Source organism: Salvelinus namaycush, chromosome 3 (assembly GCF_016432855.1).
Source record: "Salvelinus namaycush isolate Seneca chromosome 3, SaNama_1.0, whole genome shotgun sequence".
NCBI lineage: Eukaryota > Metazoa > Chordata > Actinopteri > Salmoniformes > Salmonidae > Salvelinus > Salvelinus namaycush.
In genome coordinates, this window is record NC_052309.1 from 82,932,093 (window position 1) to 82,951,095 (window position 19,003).

Consider the following 19,003-nt stretch of genomic DNA (forward strand, 5'->3'; position numbering starts at 1 on the left):
GTTCCTGAATGTTAATAACACCTGTTATTATGTCATTACTATGACACCCTTATGTAGACCTCATTTACATTTTAGTCATTTAGCAGCTTACAGTAATGAGTGCATACATTTTCCATACTTTTTTCTTGTAATCCGGGAGTTAAAGAGCCTGCCTGTACGGCATCCACAGCCTGCCGTGTCTCCTATTGTCCTCGGGCTCCACTGCTCCAGAGACAATATCTGCCGTGTCTCCTATTGTCCTCGGGCTCCACTGCTCCAGAGACAATATCTGCCGTGTCTCCTATTGTCCTCGGGCTCCACTGCTCCAGAGACAATATCTGCCGTGTCTCCTATTGTCCTCGGGCTCCACTGCTCCAGAGACAATATCTGCCGTGTCTCCTATTGTCCTCGGGCTCCACTGCTCCAGAGACAATATCTGCCGTGTCTCCTATTGTCCTCGGGCTCCACTGCTCCAGAGACAATATCTGCCGTGTCTCCTATTGTCCTCGGGCTCCACTGCTCCAGAGACAATATCTGCCGTGTCTCCTATTGTCCTCGGGCTCCACTGCTCCAGAGACAATATCTGCCGTGTCTCCTATTGTCCTCGGGCTCCACTGCTCCAGAGACAATATCTGCCGTGTCTCCTATTGTCCTCGGGCTCCACTGCTCCAGAGACAATATCTGCCGTGTCTCCTATTGTCCTCGGGCTCCACTGCTCCAGAGACAATATCTGCCGTGTCTCCTATTGTCCTCGGGCTCCACTGCTCCAGAGACAATATCTGCCGTGTCTCCTATTGTCCTCGGGCTCCACTGCTCCAGAGACAATATCTGCCGTGTCTCCTATTGTCCTCGGGCTCCACTGCTCCAGAGACAATATCTGCATCTGAAGGAAAAGTCCCCCTCTTGCCATGTTTGTGTTTATCACCCCTCCCATCCAGGGCTAGAGAGAGGTCTTGTCCTGGGGCAGAGACAGGTGGTGAGTCCTCCTGTACCTGTTCTGAGGGTTTCTCAGGTTCCTTGTACGTGACAACGTCTGGGGTTGATGAATCTGGATTGGTACCTCTTGAGGATGTGTCCTCTGCTAGGGATGCTCCCTGGTCTGTAGGTTCTGTCTCCAACATACCACTTTCATCCAGGCTCAACTCCACACCAATATCCATATCCCCACCATCGTCCCCTTCTCAATAGATTTCACACGTGACACATGTACTATAGATCCTGGAATGTAAATGTAATGTAACATTACCCTTATCTACCAGGCAGCTCTCTCTCTCGCTCTCTCTCGCTCTCTCTCTCTCTGCCTGTCTGTCTCTCTGTCTTTCTCTCTGTCTCTCTCTCCCTCTCTCTCTCCCCCTCTCATTCTCTTTGTCGCTCTCTGATATGATCCACCCATCCACAGATGAAAGAAAGAGAGGGATGAAAGGGAAGCAGGAAGTGATGTTGATGTCCCACCACTCAATTCCCACACTACCCAGGGAGGGAGGAAGCAGGGCGAGTTGTTAGAGGGACTAGAGGCTCTGAGTCCATCTCAAGTCTATAGTGGTTTCCTCTCCTCTAACACCTTGAGTCTTGTCATACATGTTAAACAGGAGGGTTAGGGTTCTCCGTTCCCCTCTCTTTTCCTCTTTCTTCTCTCTGTCTCTTCTTCTCTCCCTCCTGCCCCCTCTGTCACACACACATACAGTGGGGCAAAAAAGTATTTAGTCAGCCACCAATTGTGCAAGTTCTCTCACTTAAAAAGATGAGAGAGGCCTGTAATTTTCATCATAGGTACACTTCAACTATGACAGACAAAATGAGAAAAAAAATCCAGAAAATCACATTGTAGGATTTTTAATGAATTTATTTGCAAATTATGGTGGAAAATAAGTATTTGGTCACCTACAAACAAGAAAGATTTCTGGCTCTCACAGACATATAACTTATTCTTTAAGAGGCTCCTCTGTCCTCCACTCGTTACCTGTATTAATGGCACCTGTTTGAACTTGTTATCAGTATAAAAGACACCTGTCCACAACCTCAAACAGTCACACTCCAAACTCCACTATGGCCAAGACCAAAGAGCTGTCAAAGGACACCAGAAACAAAATTGTAGACCTGCACCAGGCTGGGAAGACTGAATCTGCAATAGGTAAGCAGCTTGGTTTGAAGAAATCACCTGTGGGAGCAATTATTAGGAAATGGAAGACATACAAGACCACTGATAATCTCCCTCGATCTGGGGCTCCACGCAAGATCTCACCCCGTGGGGTCAAAATGATCACAAGAACGGTGAGCAAAAATCCCAGAACCACACGGGGGGACCTAGTGAATGACCTGCAGAGAGCTGGGACCAAAGTAACAAAGCCTACCATCAGTAACACACTACGCCGCAAGGGACTCAAATCCTGCAGTGCCAGACGTGTCCCCCTGCTTAAGCCAGTACATGTCCAGGCCCGTCTGAAGTTTGCTAGAGAGCATTTGGATGATCCAGAAGAAGATTGGGAGAATGTCATATGGTCAGATGAAACCAAAATAGAACTTTTGGGTAAAAACTCAACTCGTCGTGTTTGGAGGACAAAGAAGGCTGAGTTGCATCCAAAGAACACCATACCTACTGTGAAGCATGGGGGTGGAAACATCATGCTTTGGGGCTGTTTTTCTGCAAAGGGACCAGGACGACTGATCCGTGTAAAGGACAGAATGAATGGGGCCATGTATCGTGAGATTTTGAGTGAAAACCTCCTTCCATCAGCAAGGGCATTGAAGATGAAACGTGGCTGTGTCTTTCAGCATGACAATGATCCCAAACACACCGCCCGGGCAACGAAGGAGTGGCTTCGTAAGAAGCATTTCAAGGTCCTGGAGTGGCCTAGCCAGTCTCCAGATCTCAACCCCATAGAAAATCTTTGGAGGGAGTTGAAAGTCCATGTTGCCCAGCAACAGCCCCAAAACATCACTGCTCTAGAGGAGATCTGCATGGAGGAATGGGCCAAAATACCAGCAACAGTGTGTGAAAACCTTGTGAAGACTTACAGAAAACGTTTGACCTCTGTCATTGCCAACAAAGGGTATATAACAAAGTATTGAGATAAACTTTTGTTATTGACCAAATACCTATTTTCCACCATAATTTGCAAATAAATTCATAAAAAATCCTACAATGTGATTTTCTGGATTTTTTTTCTCATTTTGTCTGTCATAGTTGAAGTGTACCTATGATGAAAATTACAGGCCTCTCTCATCTTTTTAAGTGGGAGAACTTGCACAATTGGTCGCTGACTAAATACTTTTTTGCCCCACTGTACATGTTAAACAGGAGGGTTAGGGTTCTCTCTCCGTTCCCCTCTCTTTTCCTCTTTCTTCTCCCTGTCTCTTCTTCTCTCCCTCCTGCCCCCTCTGTCACACACACATACATGTTAAACAGGAGGGTTAGGGTTCTCTCTCCGTTCCCCTCTCTTTTCCTCTTTCTTCTCCCTGTCTCTTCTTCTCTCCCTCCTGCCCCCTCTGTCACACACACATACATGTCCACCTCCGGCTGCCAAAAGGGAGAGCCGGTTGATGAATAAACAATGGTACCCGCCCATAGTGGCACATTGCTCCTCTTTGATCCACACTGCTGTTCCTGCTCCCCTCGGCAACACTTCCTGTCTCACACACACACACACACACACACACACACACACACACACACACACACACACACAACCACATACACATAGCCACACACACATACACACAGCCACACACACACAGCCACACACACACACACACACACACACACACAGCCACACACACACAGCCACACACACACACACACACACAGCCACATACACACAGCCACACACACAAACACAGCCACATACACACAGCCACACACACACACACACACACACACACACACACACACACACACACACACACACACACACACAGAGCCACATACACACACACAGCCACACACACACACACACACACAGAGCCACATACACACAGCCACACACACACACACAGCCACACACACACACACACACACAGCCACATGCACACACACACACACACACACACATACACAGGACTAGGCTGACCTTCTGCAGGTGTGACTGTAGTTATGTGTGTTTGGGCCTATATGCTGCTGTGGAAGTTGAAAAGATGACTTTGCCTGTGGGCGGATCAAGAGCAGGTGTATACTGTTCCATATTAAGATGCCTTAATCAGAGGTGTGTGTGTGTGTGTGTGTGTGTGTGTGTGCGTGTGCGTGCTCGTTGATTGATGCGTTTTCCTGGCGTGGGCAGATTCCCAGAATCGTTTGATCCCGTTATCACAGGAAGTAAGGGAGATAACATTCCAGAATACCACGTGAGAAACCCATTACAGGAAGGTGTCATAATACCAGTATAGTCTCTGTACTACAATATCGAGGTGAAAACCCATGAATCCTTTACACTAGTGGGAATTGGCCTTTATAGAATTTTAAATGTTTTTACTGTACTTTTTGCTGCATTTGTTGATAACTAAATCTTAAAATATTTTGGATACATTCAGTAACATGAGATTATTCTATTCCTGGAAATAGAATAATGTTGTGTAGGTGCAACATGAGACCCTACAAATATTTTGAGTGAGAGGTCTAACTGGTGTTTCCAAGTGGCCACACACCTCTCCAATGTGTGCACAGTTCCTAAGCAAATTCAATGCACTTTTATGACTCAAAGAAGAGTCTTCAACTATAAGGTACTTTTTTGAGCTCTCCAAGCTGTGTTGTTGAAGAACTAGAGCAAGTTGTGTGGTTTGTAACACAACCCTCCCCCTCCGCCATCACACAACTACTGTTGTTGTTTACTCTATCCTAAACCAGTCCATTAGAAATCTCCATCTGGGATTTCATCATTTCAACACTCGTTCTATTGGCAACATGACTAGCTAGGTTATAAGATACGGTCTTACAGTGTTAGGCTTTCACAGGGCCATTCAGGGGAACAGATCATCATTTAACACTCGTTCTATTGGCAACATGACTAGCTAGGTTATAAGATACGGTCTTACAGTGTTAGGCTTTCACAGGGCAGTTCAGGGGAACAGATCATCATTTAACACTCGTTCTATTGGCAACATGACTAGCTAGGTTATAAGATACGGTCTTACAGTGTTAGGCTTTCACAGGGCCATTCAGGGGAACAGATCATCATTTAACACTCGTTCTATTGGCAACATGACTAGCTAGGTTATAAGATACGGTCTTACAGTGTTAGGCTTTCACAGGGCAGTTCAGGGGAACAGATCATCATTTAACACTCGTTCTATTGGCAACATGACTAGCTAGGTTATAAGATACGGTCTTACAGTGTTAGGCTTTCACAGGGCCATTCAGGGGAACAGATCATCATTTAACACTCGTTCTATTGGCAACATGACTAGCTAGGTTATAAGATACGGTCTTACAGTGTTAGGCTTTCACAGGGCAGTTCAGGGGAACAGATCATCATTTAACACTCGTTCTATTGGCAACATGACTAGCTAGGTTATAAGATACGGTCTTACAGTGTTAGGCTTTCACAGGGCCATTCAGGGGAACAGATCATCATTTAACACTCGTTCTATTGGCAACATGACTAGCTAGGTTATAAGATACGGTCTTACAGTGTTAGGCTTTCACAGGGCCATTCAGGGGAACAGATCATCATTTTGATGAGCATAGAAAGGACTCATCAGTACATTCAGGTGCTGCGGCAAATGTTGTTCACAATAGACAAACAGGCTCGTTGTGTTCAGAACAACCAGGGTATGACGCCATCTTGTAACTGCACATCAAACATAGTGATTAATAACGGTGACACTGTATATGACATGACTTTTATGATTTGGAGATGTGAAGTGCACATTTGGACCTCAACGTCTCGTCTTTCAAAATATATCAAGTCCTCTTCGTTTACAGCGTTCTCCTCACTCAGACTACAAAAATGGCCCAATTTTCGAGAGGGATGGGGCCCGGGGGCAACTGCTTGTCGCACGTGGTGCTTAAGTTCAAAATGGAGCTGTGTAGCGCAGAGCCAGAGCTCTGACGTCATGTATAGCATGTTACTGTACAGCCACTACGTTCCAATTTAGGCCCTTATTAGTGTCAGTGAGAGGCTGAGCCTAGAGATCTGTGCCCAGGGAGAGAGCAGGATCACTGGGGTAACCAGACTGAGGAGAGACTCTCCTGGTCCTCAGGCTATGGTACAGTATTTTTTTTTTTATATATATATTACCTTTATTTAACTAGGCAAGTCAGTTAAGAACAAATTCTTATTTTCAATGACGGCCTAGGAACAGTGGGTTAACTGCCTTGTTCAGGGGCAGAACGACAGATTTTTTACCTTGTCAGCTCGGGGATTCGATCTTAGTGAAAACACATACAGAGCTGTGAAGCGCAGAGCCAGAGCTCTGACGTCATGTATGGCATGTTACTGTACAGCCACTACGTTCCAATTTAGGCCCTTATTAGTGTCCAAATCTGCCATTTTGAAGCCGTATACAGGTACGAGTGTGAAGGGCAACAGTACAGTCGACTCTTGATATATGGCTTGGTACTCTCTTGAACGCATGCAATAAACCTGGATGCACGAATACAGTATGTACAAGCTTTTTCCTATTCCCTTTCAACTGTGACACTATAGCAGGCGGCACCTGGAGGTGACAGAGGTACAGAGAGCAGGGTTCTTCCTCTGTGAGTGTGGCTTAGCTGCAGTAGGTTTACTTTATTACAAAACTACACAGTGACTGATCTCTCCATCACGCTTTCAATTATCTCTTATTTTTCTCTGTTCTATTTTGATAGGCTCAGAGCTCAGGTCACAGTGACACACACACACACACACACACACACACACACACACACACACACACACACACACACACACACACACACACACACACACACACACACACACACACTATGCCCATCAAAAGGGCTTTAAAGAGCAAACCCCAATCTCTCCTTTACATCCAGACATCAGAAGCCATGCATGACGAAAAAACCACCACTCTCTTTCCCTCCCATACCACAGTCATTTCAAGGTAGATTGGTAATCACACGTGTACACACACACATGTAGTTACACCCACACAGACTGAATTGTGAGTGTGGGTGGGTACAATTGGTGGTGTGTGTCTGTGTGTGCATGTTTGGCCGTGCATGTGTACATTTTGTATTGTGTGCGGGCATGCACTTTGCCGCGTGTGTCTGTGTGATCTAGCTGCCCTGAGGCTGTGCCGCCAGTTGGAGGTTCCTCCTGCAGCAGTCTGCAGTAGTTCTGCCTAGCTAACTCTTCAATGTCATTTAGCAGACACTTTTATCCAAAGTGACCTACAGTCGTGCATGCATACATTTGTTACGTATAGGTGTCCTCGGGAATCGAACCCACTATTATGGCATTGCAAGAGCCATTACCAACTGAGCTACAGAGGACCACCTCAGGGTCATCAGAGTATCTCTTTAATCTGACTCTGAGAAACCTTGTGACAGCATACTGCAAATAGAAACATGAAGACACCCACTGCTGCTTTTCTTCCCCTTCTTGTTCTCTCTGCTGTTGATTTTAGTTCACCCGAGGGAAGCGTACTGGCCTTATCTTTGCAGGAGGAGACCACCCAGGAAAGATGACTCAGGTCTCGTGTGTGTGTGTGTGTGTGTGTGTGTGTGTGTGTGTGTGTGTGTGTGTGTGTGTGTGTGTGTGTGTGTGTGTGTGTGTGTGTGTGTGTGTGTGTGTGTGTGTGTAATTTTGTTTGATTTTATACTCTCACCTTTAGAACTTGTGTTAATATTAATGCATGCCTGTACCTGAATGAAATGTTTTGAGGAATGTGTTGGTTTATGTGTGTGAGGTAATGTTTTGAGGAGTGTGTTGGTTTATGTGTGTGAGGTAATGCTTTGAGGAGTGTGTTGGTTTATGTGTGTGAGGTAATGCTTTGAGGAGTGTGTTGGTTTATGTGTGTGAGGTAATGCTTTGAGGAGTGTGTTGGTTTATGTGTGTGAGGTAATGCTTTGAGGAGTGTGTTGGTTTATGTGTGTGAGGTAATGTTTTGAGGAGTGTTGGTTTATGTGTGTGAGGTAATGTTTTGAGGAGTGTGTTGGTTTGTGTGTGAGGTAATGTTTTGAGGAGTGTGTTGGTTTATGTGTGTGAGGTAATGTTTTGAGGAGTGTTGGTTTATGTGTGTGAGGTAATGTTTTGAGGAGTGTTGGTTTATGTGTGTGAGGTAATGTTTTGAGGAGTGTTGGTTTATGTGTGTGAGGTAATGTTTTGAGGAGTGTTGGTTTATGTGTGTGAGGTAATACTTTGAGGAGTGTTGGTTTATGTGTGTGAGGTAATACTTTGAGCCAAACTTCCACTTTAGAGAGAAGTACACTGCTGGTACAGAGGTGAGAAGGCCCTTCCAGCAGTGGCCCTGCCGTCCTCCTCTTCCTCCTCTCCCTTCATTCTTTCTCCCTCACCCTTCTCTTCTCCATCTTCTCTCTTTCTCCTCGCACATCTCCCTATACCGCTCCTCCTCTTCCTTCCCTCTCTCTCCTTCCTCATCATCCACCTCTCCCCCCTCATCCTCTCCCTCAGGAAATAGAATTTGCCACGTCTGTTGATTCCAGTCTGGATGGCTGAGACCATATCACCCTAACCCATCTGGAGACGCTTTGGAATTATCCTCCATAGAAAATCACACATTCACAGGCAGATAGAGAGGAAGAAGGAGAGAGGGAGGGATGGAGAGAATGAATGAGTGTGTGTGAGAGAGAAGGAGAGAGATGAAGATAGAGAGAGGGCGAGATGGATCACAGATGTAGCATCTGGGAGAGGCTCTAACCATAACACATCTTCAAAGTTTGGGGGAAACAGATGGGGTATCTAAGGTGTATCTAGGATCAACCAGGGGTGGGGTCTGGGTGAGATCTGTGCAGTGGGAGCAGGTTTGGGAATGGGGAGGATGTTTCTTCTCAATACGGTTCCATGGATCAGGCCCTGATCCAGTCCTATCCCTTCAGAACAGTGAGAGGCTGAGCCTAGAGATCTGTGCCCAGGGGGAGAGCAGGATCACTGGGGTAACCAGACTGAGGAGAGACTCTCCTGGTCCTCAGGCTATGGTACAGTAGTATGGAGTCTGGATGGAAGGATCACCCATATCCTCCACAACAGTTGAATTGGATCTATTCTATTGTATCTTGTGTTTATATTCTATATAATTTTTGTGGAACAATCAAGGAACAATATTCAGATACTGCAACTCTATTGTCCTAGACAGACCATCTCTTGTTCTCAAATGGCACCCTATTCCGTAATATATAGTGCACTATGTTTAATCAGAGGTCAAAAGTAGTGTGACCAGATATCAAAAGAAGTGCACTACATAGGGAATAGGGCGTGGTTGGAGACTTATCCCTGATTTTTTACTTTAGGAGATGATGAGGATGGATCAAATCAAATGTTATTTGTCACAGACACATGTATGTGATGGTGATCAGTGAAGAGGCCTGGAGGATTCATACAGTGATTCCATTATGAAGCCATGGAGTCATTCATTATCATGCATCTATTAATGATTCCTTCCTGGACTGATGCGCTTGTGCAGTGATGCTCTGGCCCTGTAGTGTTTCATCAACCAGATGAAAGAGAGATCAGAGTACAGTCAGCACGCTCTTCATCTCTTCCCAGAAGCCTTCACTCAGACGTTCAGGAAACGCTGTGTCATGGTGCTGGGAATGGGGAAGGGGAGGTCTGTCATGCCTGGGGCGGGGGGGGGGGTGACATGGTGGGGTAATTGGGCTATCCTCAGGGGGAAAAGTGTGTGTGTGTGTGTGTGTGTGTATGAGAGAGAGTTTCGTTCTCTACACCCTTGCTATTCCTATCCCAGAGGCTTGTCACCTCACACATAACCTCTGTGTGTAACATCACATAGATGATGTATCACACAGTTCATATTAACCATGCTACAAAGTCCATGAACACAACACCCCAATTACAGTAATACGTGACCAGAAGCTAATAAGTTCAAGCCTTAGACTAGCAATCAAACAATCTTGAACTGATGAAATGCGAGGCAAGTTGGATACCGTAAAACTTCAATTAATAGTTTGGGCGTTTATTTTCTTTAATCACTTAACACAACCGGCGCGTATTAGAGACAGGCTTCTATTAGAGCCAGGCTTCTATTTCCTTAAGGCACACAGCTTTTGCTCAATAACATTTTGAAAAGACTACCACACTGTTTATTGTGGCCAGTATGGCCAATATAAACATTATAATAACAAAGATAAGCAAATCAGACTTGTAAAGACTAGGCTGCCTATCTGTCACGTCTACTCCCGCTCCTCTCTGGCACTCGTTGTCGCCAGTTTACTCATTATTACGCACACCTGCCACCATCGTTACGCACACGTGCGCCTCATGAGACTCACCTGGACTCCATCACCTTCCTGATTACCTCCTCTATATCTGTCACTCCCTATGGTTCTTTCCTCAGGTGTTATTGTTTCTGTTTATATGTTTCATGTCTGTACGCAACTTGTGTTTCTTGTTTTTTTCCATGTTTGTTTATTTATTAAATTCACTCCCTGTACTTGCTTCCCGATTATTAGCGTACACTATCATACACCCCCATTTTCGTGCCTCAGCACCATAAATTTTTTGATGGCACCATGGCTAGCAACGATGACAGAATAAAATAAAATAACATTTGAATGCACATGACCGTGAGAATATCAGAGCTGTGCCCATGGTAAGCTCGTAAACAGTTTTGTCACGCCTATTCCCGCTCCAGCGCTCGACGTCACCGGTCTACTAACCACCGGTCCTGGCAAGCATCATTACGCACACCTGCTCCCCATCATTACGCACACCTGGACCTCATCATCACCTTGATTACTCTCCCTTTATTTAGCCCTCAGTGCCCTCATCAGACAGTATTGGTTTTGGTCACGTTCAGTACTCTTCTCCTGTTTTGTTTATCTGCCTTTTCTTATTATTTAAACTCACCTTCTGCATCTGCTTCCTGACTCCCAGCGTATACGTTACCCATTTAGACCCATCGTTTATTTGGAACAGCCGTATATTTGCTGAAACGTGTGCCGATGCCCGGCTGATTGAAGTTGTATGGTAATTGTAAACAAGTCAGTTGGAGTGAAGTGCTTGACGTGATCAGAAGGAAGCAGAGAGGATCGTGACTGGAGAAGACAGAGCCTGATTAATAGAATAACATCAACCAGTATCATATTCATCTGCCAATACACTTATTCACCTCATCCAGTGAGTCTGTGGGAGAGTCCCAAATGGAACCATATTCCCTATTTAGTGCACTACTTTTGACTAGGGCCCATAGGGAATTGCCCGCGGCTCTGGTCAAAAGTAGTGCACTAGATAGAGAATAGGGTGTCATTTGGGCGACACACTGTGTTGACTTAGAACAGGAAGGGTCCAGTTCAAAAAGCGGAAAGCAGACAGATCCTTTTAATGCATTAATAAACAGAACCACTTCTTGGAAGCGGAATGTGTGCTGGCGGCCGCATCAATCATTCCTAAAGTTACTTTCAACCATGGAAATTTGACTGGGCTTTGAATTCAGATCTTTGCACTCGTTTTTGACGTCTGTTGTTGTCTCATAATATTGTGCGAAGGGATAGACAGTTTAAAGAAAGAGAGTTTGATGTAACACTATCTTAAGTTAACCCTTATACCTATGTAACTACACAGTAATAACTGTAGTTAGTAATAACTTTGTAGGTACGTAAAGTGTTACCCGACATTTAGCCTTTTCGTGATCTGTGTTCAATGTGTTAGGGTTGTGCTTCCCAGGAGCTGCAGTTCATGGTACACCTACATGATGTTAGTCATTTATGTTAAGTGGATGGACTGTATATCACCAGTCAGTCATGGTTATTACCTGAGCTATATTTCCCTCAACCATGGGAATGGATGGGAACACCTGCCTTACTCATTCTCACACACACACACACACACACACACACTGCAGGGAGTGTCATAATGCTGATGCTTAGCAGTGCCTCTCTGCCTCACACACAGCCCCCATCAAACCATCAACACCCATACCAGTGGACTTAGTGTGTGTGCGTGTGCATGTGTGTGTGTGCTCTGGTTCTCGTGAGGCCTAATGGAAGGTGAAGTTAACACGTGTGTGTGAGACATCTGGTTCTGAGTCGCATTCAGGAACCAAGCCTTTCTTTCTTTCCACTGCTATCAGTTACAGCAGGAGAGGAAAACAGTCCTCTACACTCCTCTTCTCCTCCGCTATTCTGTTCTTTTCTCCTATCTCTTCTCATCCGCTATTCTGTTCTTTTCTCCTATCCTCTTCTTCTCCGCTATTCTGTTCTTTTCTCCTATCTCTTCTCCTCCGCTATTCTGTTCTTTTCTCCTATCCTCTTCTTCTCCGCTATTCTGTTCTTTTCTCCTATCCTCTTCTCCTCCGCTATTCTGTTCTTTTCTCCTATCCTCTTCTTCTCCGCTATTCTGTTCTTTTCTCCTATCCTCTTCTCCTCCGCTATTCTGTTCTTTTCTCCTATCCTCTTCTCCTCCGCTATTCTGTTCTTTTCTCCTATCCTCTTCTTCTCCGCTATTCTGTTCTTTTCTCCTATCCTCTTCTCCTCCGCTATTCTGTTCTTTTCTCCTATCCTCTTCTTCTCCGCTATTCTGTTCTTTTCTCCTATCTCCTCTTCTCTGCTATTCTGTTCTTTTCTCCTATCCTCTTCTCCTCCGCTATTCTGTTCTTTTCTCCTATCCTCTTCTCCTCCGCTATTCTGTTCTTTTCTCCTATCCTCTTCTTCTCCACTATTCTCCTATCCTCTTCTTCTCCGCTATTCTGTTCTTTTCTCCTATCTCTTCTCCTCCGCTATTCTGTTCTTTTCTCCTATCCTCTTCTCCTCCGCTATTCTGTTCTTTTCTCCTATCCTCTTCTTCTCCGCTATTCTGTTCTTTTCTCCTATCTCCTCTTCTCTGCTATTCTGTTCTTTTCTCCTATCCTCTTGTCCGCCGCTATTCTCTCATCTGCTATTCTTCACACAAACCTCTAAAGCCTTGTTCACACTGATGGCCTTAATGCTCAAATCAGTTTTGTTTTTCCAATCCGTTTTGGAATACTGACTGTCCAAACAGCAAGTTACAAGTGACCAGATTGGTTCAGATAGCAGTCATTTGGTGACATGGCTATGCTGGTTGTCATAGTAATGACGGGTGTGTGCGCAGTGGTTCCTATCACTCAGAAGTTACGTAGCAAGCTAAGGTGACAACAGTGACTGCCATGGACGTGTCCCAGTTGCTTTGAATGTTCAGAATCATAGTGTAAGAACACTTTTAAAGCCTCAAATGATAAGATGATCCAACTCTCAAAACAAGTTGTTTTTGGCAAGCCCCAGCAGTCAACTAGTTCAGGGCTTCCCAAACTCGGTCCCGGGTCCCCCCATGGGTGCACGTTTTGTTTTTTGCCCTAGCACTACACAGCTGATTCAAATAACCAACTCATCATCAAGCTTTGATTATTTGAATCAGCTGTGTAGTGCTAGGACAAAAAACAAAACGTGCACCCCCGAGGGGGGGGGGGTTCTTGTCAAACTGTCAACAGAGTAGCTAGCAAGCAACAAGATATGTCAAATAACTAAAAACCACTTCAGCTCAAATAAATCAGATTTGACCATTCAGACACAAGTCACATGGCCAGGAATCAGATGTATATCTGTCTTCAAACCACCTACGAAGGTGGTTTGAAATCTGGCTTGAAATATCTGATTTGAGCTTTTTGGCTGTTCAGACTGCATGAAAAAGAACAGATTAGAATCTGATATTCCAAAAAATTTGATTTTAGGCCACTTCAACCTGCCAATGTCAACAAGGCTTAGTCCTTTATATTCTATCCAGAGTTTGGGAATGCAAAGTAATACACTGCTTAGATATGGAAGCCTTCCTTTACTGGTATTTGTGCCATACAGTAGTTTTTGTATGCCAGCCCAGCAGTACTGTCGGTAGATTCATGGAGGGCATTGTGTACACTGGTAGAATTCCTGGTAAACTGTTTTAATCTCAGGTATCTGGTACCCAACCTACACTCATAATGCAGGTGTAGTGTTCAATGTTCATATCTGAAACTGCACTAATATAATGATCCAAAATGTATTCACAAGAGACGTGTGTGTGATGTTTAAAGCCCAGACAGTTAACAGTAGTTCATTCCCTGTGTGCCTCTATCTCCTTGTGAATGACTCTGGGTAATGAGCCCAGCTTTCCAATAATGACTGTCACCACTTTATCATTAGCCTTCTAATACACTGTTAATCTGAGAGTCACATCTCTCATTCTGCCTTCTCTCTCCTCTTTTTCTTTTTCATCTCTCGCTCTCGTTCATTTGTCATTTATCTCTGTCCTCTTTCTTTCTCTCTTTTTTAAACTTTATTGTTCTCCAATCTCTCTCTCTCTCTCTCTCTCTCTCACATTATCCGTTGTTCAAATGTGCTCTCCCTTTTCTGTCTCTCTAGGTTCTGCAGGAGAAGGTGGAGAATCTCCAGAGGCAGCTGCACTCCTCCGAGAAGAAACTACTGAACAAAGAGTTAGAGAACCAGGAGCAGGTAACAGATTTCCTCTTCTCACCTTCAACTTCAACCCTCAACTTCACCCCCTCACCCCTCAGACTCAAATCTCAACTTCACCCCTCAGACTCACCCCTCTGCTTCACCCCCTCACCCCTCAGACTCACCCCTCAACTTCACCCCCTCACCCCTCAGACTCGCCTCTCTGCTTCACCCCCTCACCCCTCAGACTCACCCCTCAACTTCACCCCCTCACCCCTCAGACTCGCCCCTCTGCTTCACCCCCTCACCCCTCAGACTCACCCCTCAACTTCACCCCCTCACCCCTCACTCACCCCTCAACTTCACCTCCTCACCCCTCAGACTCCCCCCTCAACTTCACCCCCTCAGACCCACCCCTCAACTTCACCCCCTCACCCCTCAGACTCACCCCTCAACTTCACACCCTCACCCCTCAGACTCAATTCTCAACTTCACCACTCAGACTCACCCCTCAACTTCACCCCCTCAGACTCACCCCTCAACTTCACCCCTAAGACTCGCCCCTCAACATTCAACTTCACCCCTAAGACTTACCCCTCAACATTCAACTTCACCCCTAAGACTTACCCCTCAACATTCAACTTCACCCCTAAGACTCGCCCCTCAACATTCAACTTCACCCCTAAGACTTACCCCTCAACAACTTCACCTGTCAGTCTCACCCCCAACCATTAGCCTCACCCCCAACCCTCTACCTCACCCCTCAGCCTCACCCTTGTACCTCATCCACTCTACTTAAACCCTCTACCTCACCCCTCTACCTCAACCCCCTACGTCAACCTTCAGTTTCACCCCCTGCGCCAGTTCACCCCCCCCATAGAACAGAAACAGGACATCTTCCTCTCTCTCCCCTCTATTCTTCCCAACTCCTAGTTCAGAGGCAGAGATTTTCCAAATTCCTCGAGATACGGCTTCAAAAGCCAGCACTGTGGGGAAGGAATGTTCAGAGGGAATCCTGAACCACCGCACACACACACGCACACAGACACACACCAGCCCCGGAGCCATGGCCCCAGTGAGCTCTGTAATCACAGGTCTGCTTTGACCTTGACACACACGGAGAAGAAAGGCAGTGATCACCACGTAGCAGGCTGGCTGGTGGTCTCTCTGTCTCTGGCTGGGCCTGTGTACCTCCAGGCTGCTATGTACCAATGGAGACAGCTCTTGGTCCTGGGGAGCCGCCCAGTGACCCTTACACACACTTTGCTGGAACAGCTCCATGTCGGACGGACATAAATCTCCCCAGAATGGGTCAGTGGTGCTAGGATAGTAGGGCCACCAGCCGGTGGGTTGACCCAGTCCTAGAGGCTTTTTCCTCTCATCCGACCTAGTTAAAAGGACAGGGCTTAACCTAAACTTCTGCAAGGTGAACTTTTTCCAAGGTTGCACAGACTTTCATTATGCAAATCGTCAAAGGTGTGTTAGGCGTGTAGGATTCTCCATTGAACATGTGTTTAGTCTAGGACCAAACTCAATCTGTGTCAGGGAGACTGGCTTATAACTATGTCTAAAGTGGACTCATTCCTATGGGCTTCACTGAGACTGTGTTTACCTGGTGGTCTGTGTCTGACTGGAGATGGGTCCTCTCAGTGTAGTGATAGTGAGACTCTGTTCTCTATACCTCCTTACGAGGAGAGAGAGGTTCTCGGAGGCTGGTGTGTTGCATGTGTGTGTTCGTGTGTGTGTGTTTTCGCATGTCTGTGTGTGTGTCTGTGCGAATGATGTGTGTTAATAAAACCTGAGGCCTACTAGCTCACTAACTCTCTCTGCCTCCTGACAGTGATATTGCCCAAGTTTATCTGCCAAGACATGTCTTTGTAATCTGATCTCACACGCTAAAACAGCTTCTCTGCCCAAGACTTCACACAGATGTTTCCTGCCTGCCTCTTCCAGAGCCCTCTCAGACTCCCCGCTGTAAAATGGCGGCTCGGCTGCACCTCACGGTGAGGTTCAGTCTGTCTGAAGACAATCAAAAGTACCCTGGTTATTTACAGATCAATCAGCCCCTGGTGTTGTGCAGTTCTGTGTGTGACTCACTGCACTAGTAACTAACCCATCCTGGATTGTAGCATTTCACACAGACCTGTTCCCTTATCGCTCTTTTTAGTCACTTCTCTGTGAAGCTCTTTAATTTTTTCAAGGCAGCGAAGCGTTTTTGAATTCAAAGCGTTTCTCAACGAACTCTCAGAGTGCAACTGAGAGATGTGGAGGCGCAAACTTTGTGAGCGGCGTGGTTTTTGATGTACCCCCTTGTATCTGACAAGGTTTTTGTCACTCCAGAATCTTCCAACAGCGAGCACAATCTGCCCCCCCCACCCCCCACCCCATCGTCATTAGCATAACTCAAGCTACGTGGCAAACTTCATTTGAATGTTCAAAGTGTCAACACCGTGTTTCTTTCGTCTGGCAGCTGTCAAAAACCTTGGTGTGACAGACAGTATCAAGCGCTGGGGGAAAGTCAAAATCAGCAGCACAATCTAAAGACTATATATAGATTAAATGTTGTCATTTTAAGAGGATAGGAGGAGAACAAGTTAAAAGACTTCTGCTTCTCTCAGGAGCTTCAAAATGGAATCCAACGCTTCATCAGGAACAACAAAAAACTCCTATTTTCCTTTTAAAAGAGGGTGGAGATGAAACCCATGTCTCTGTGTGGAAAGTCAGATTGTTCCTCTCACTCTCTCTCTCTCTGACGGATGCTTTGGAGAACAGTTGCACTGTTTTACATCCTGAGTCTGTCAATGGCCAAAACCTGGCGCCTAGGTTTGATCAGCCATCGTCTTCAAAGGTTCCTTACATCTGTGTGATCGGCGAGGAGCCTCTTTAAAAGCCTCCTCTCCTCACATCCCTCCATCCACCTGTCTAAAGACAAAACAGGCCTTTACTGTACAGAGAGGGATTCAGAAAGAGAGAGATGAGGGAGCGATATTATAAATTAGTTATAAAACAGCCTGTGAGAAACAGAGCTGAAAGAAAGAGTGATGTCTCTCAGAAAAAGGCTTCCATATTCAGCTGGAGTGTTCCATGTGATCCTTCAGTCAACTTGGGAGATTCAGTGAATTTCAATTCACTATCGCTCACCTGCTCTCACCACCCTGAGCCCCAGACTGCTTACCATCCCAGATCCCACCGCTGCCACAAAATGTTGCAGTTGAAATGGAATTGACCTGGTTCTGACTGATTGACTTCTATTCTATCCATATGTGTTGAATGACATTCCACACGTGGAAAAATAGTTCACTAGGTCCTTTGTCTGACCTACTGTAGTTGTAGTATCTACGTCTGGGTTAGCATAGCTAGCGTGTATTAGCCACAACAAAGGTGCTGCCATAGAAAATGGCTGCTCTGCCTCTCTCCACCCCCGCACATTGCCCAGTAAACCAGGACAACCAATGCCTTGGTGAGACATACATTAGCCTTATAATCACTAAAGCTTTGTCTCCAAGGCACTCCCCAGTTGTTTATAGATCAGTGTATATGACCTGTGTATATATCTACCCATCCTCAGGCCTACAGTGGTTCCTCCTTTAAAAGTTGTGAGCTTACACCGCGGGACTTAGAGGTACCCAGCGTCACGGCTTCATTGCTTCAGACCACCACAAGGGGGAGTTAGAGCATTCATTATGCATTTGGGTCCCAAGGTTTTCATATGACCAATCAAATCGAGTGGTTCCAATGACGAATTTGATGTGAGCCACCCGTCCCTGGGGCTTTCTTCAACAAAGAACATTACGGTGGAACAAAATGTAAGTAGTTATAACGTCATAACGAGTCAAGCAAAACATGTACAATTGAGAGGAATATGTTAGTTAATGTAGAGATAAACGTTTGTGCATATTTTTGTTGTAAAGTTAATTTACAAAAATCACTATTTAGCAAGTTATCTGACTAGCTAACATTAGCCAGCTAGCTAGCTAGTGTTATGACAGGAGAATGAATTTGTAATTCGTGTTGTTTAATGTTTTAGGGACTCCTGAGAAAACCAGCAAACCAGGCTGTCGTCTTGTGAAACAGTGGATGTAAAGAATCTAGCTAGCTAAAGCATTTACTGCAAATTGAATGTACAATTGTGTAAGCTTGCCTTGCAGTGCAGCTGAAGTAACATAGCTAGCTAACTAAACTCAGCAAAAAAAGAAACGTCCTCTCACTTTCAACTTCGTTTATTTTCAGCAAACTTAACATGTGTAAATATTTGTATGAACATAAGGTTCAACAACTGAGACATAAACTGAACAAGTTCCACAGACATGTGACTAACATAAATGGAATAATGTGACCCTGAACAAAGGGGGGTCAAAATCAAAAGTAACAGTCAGTATCTGGTGTGGCCACCAGCTGCATTAAGTACTGCAGTGCATCTCCTCCTCATGGACTGCACCAGATTTGCCAGTTATTGTTACCCCACTCTTCCACCAAGGCACATGCAAGTTCCCAGACATTTCTGGG

The 19,003-nt window shown here is 45.4% G+C and overlaps 1 protein-coding gene across 1 annotated transcript in view; it reads left to right on the top strand.

The window, feature by feature from the left end:
* The window catches only part of cep112 (centrosomal protein 112), a 177,268-nt gene that overhangs the window by 145,240 nt on the left and 13,025 nt on the right, over positions 1–19,003 (top strand). The window contains exon 24 of the mRNA XM_038986120.1: positions 14,465–14,554. Within this exon, the coding sequence (XP_038842048.1) occupies positions 14,465–14,554 (90 nt within the window). The remainder of the gene's footprint in view (positions 1–14,464; positions 14,555–19,003) is intronic.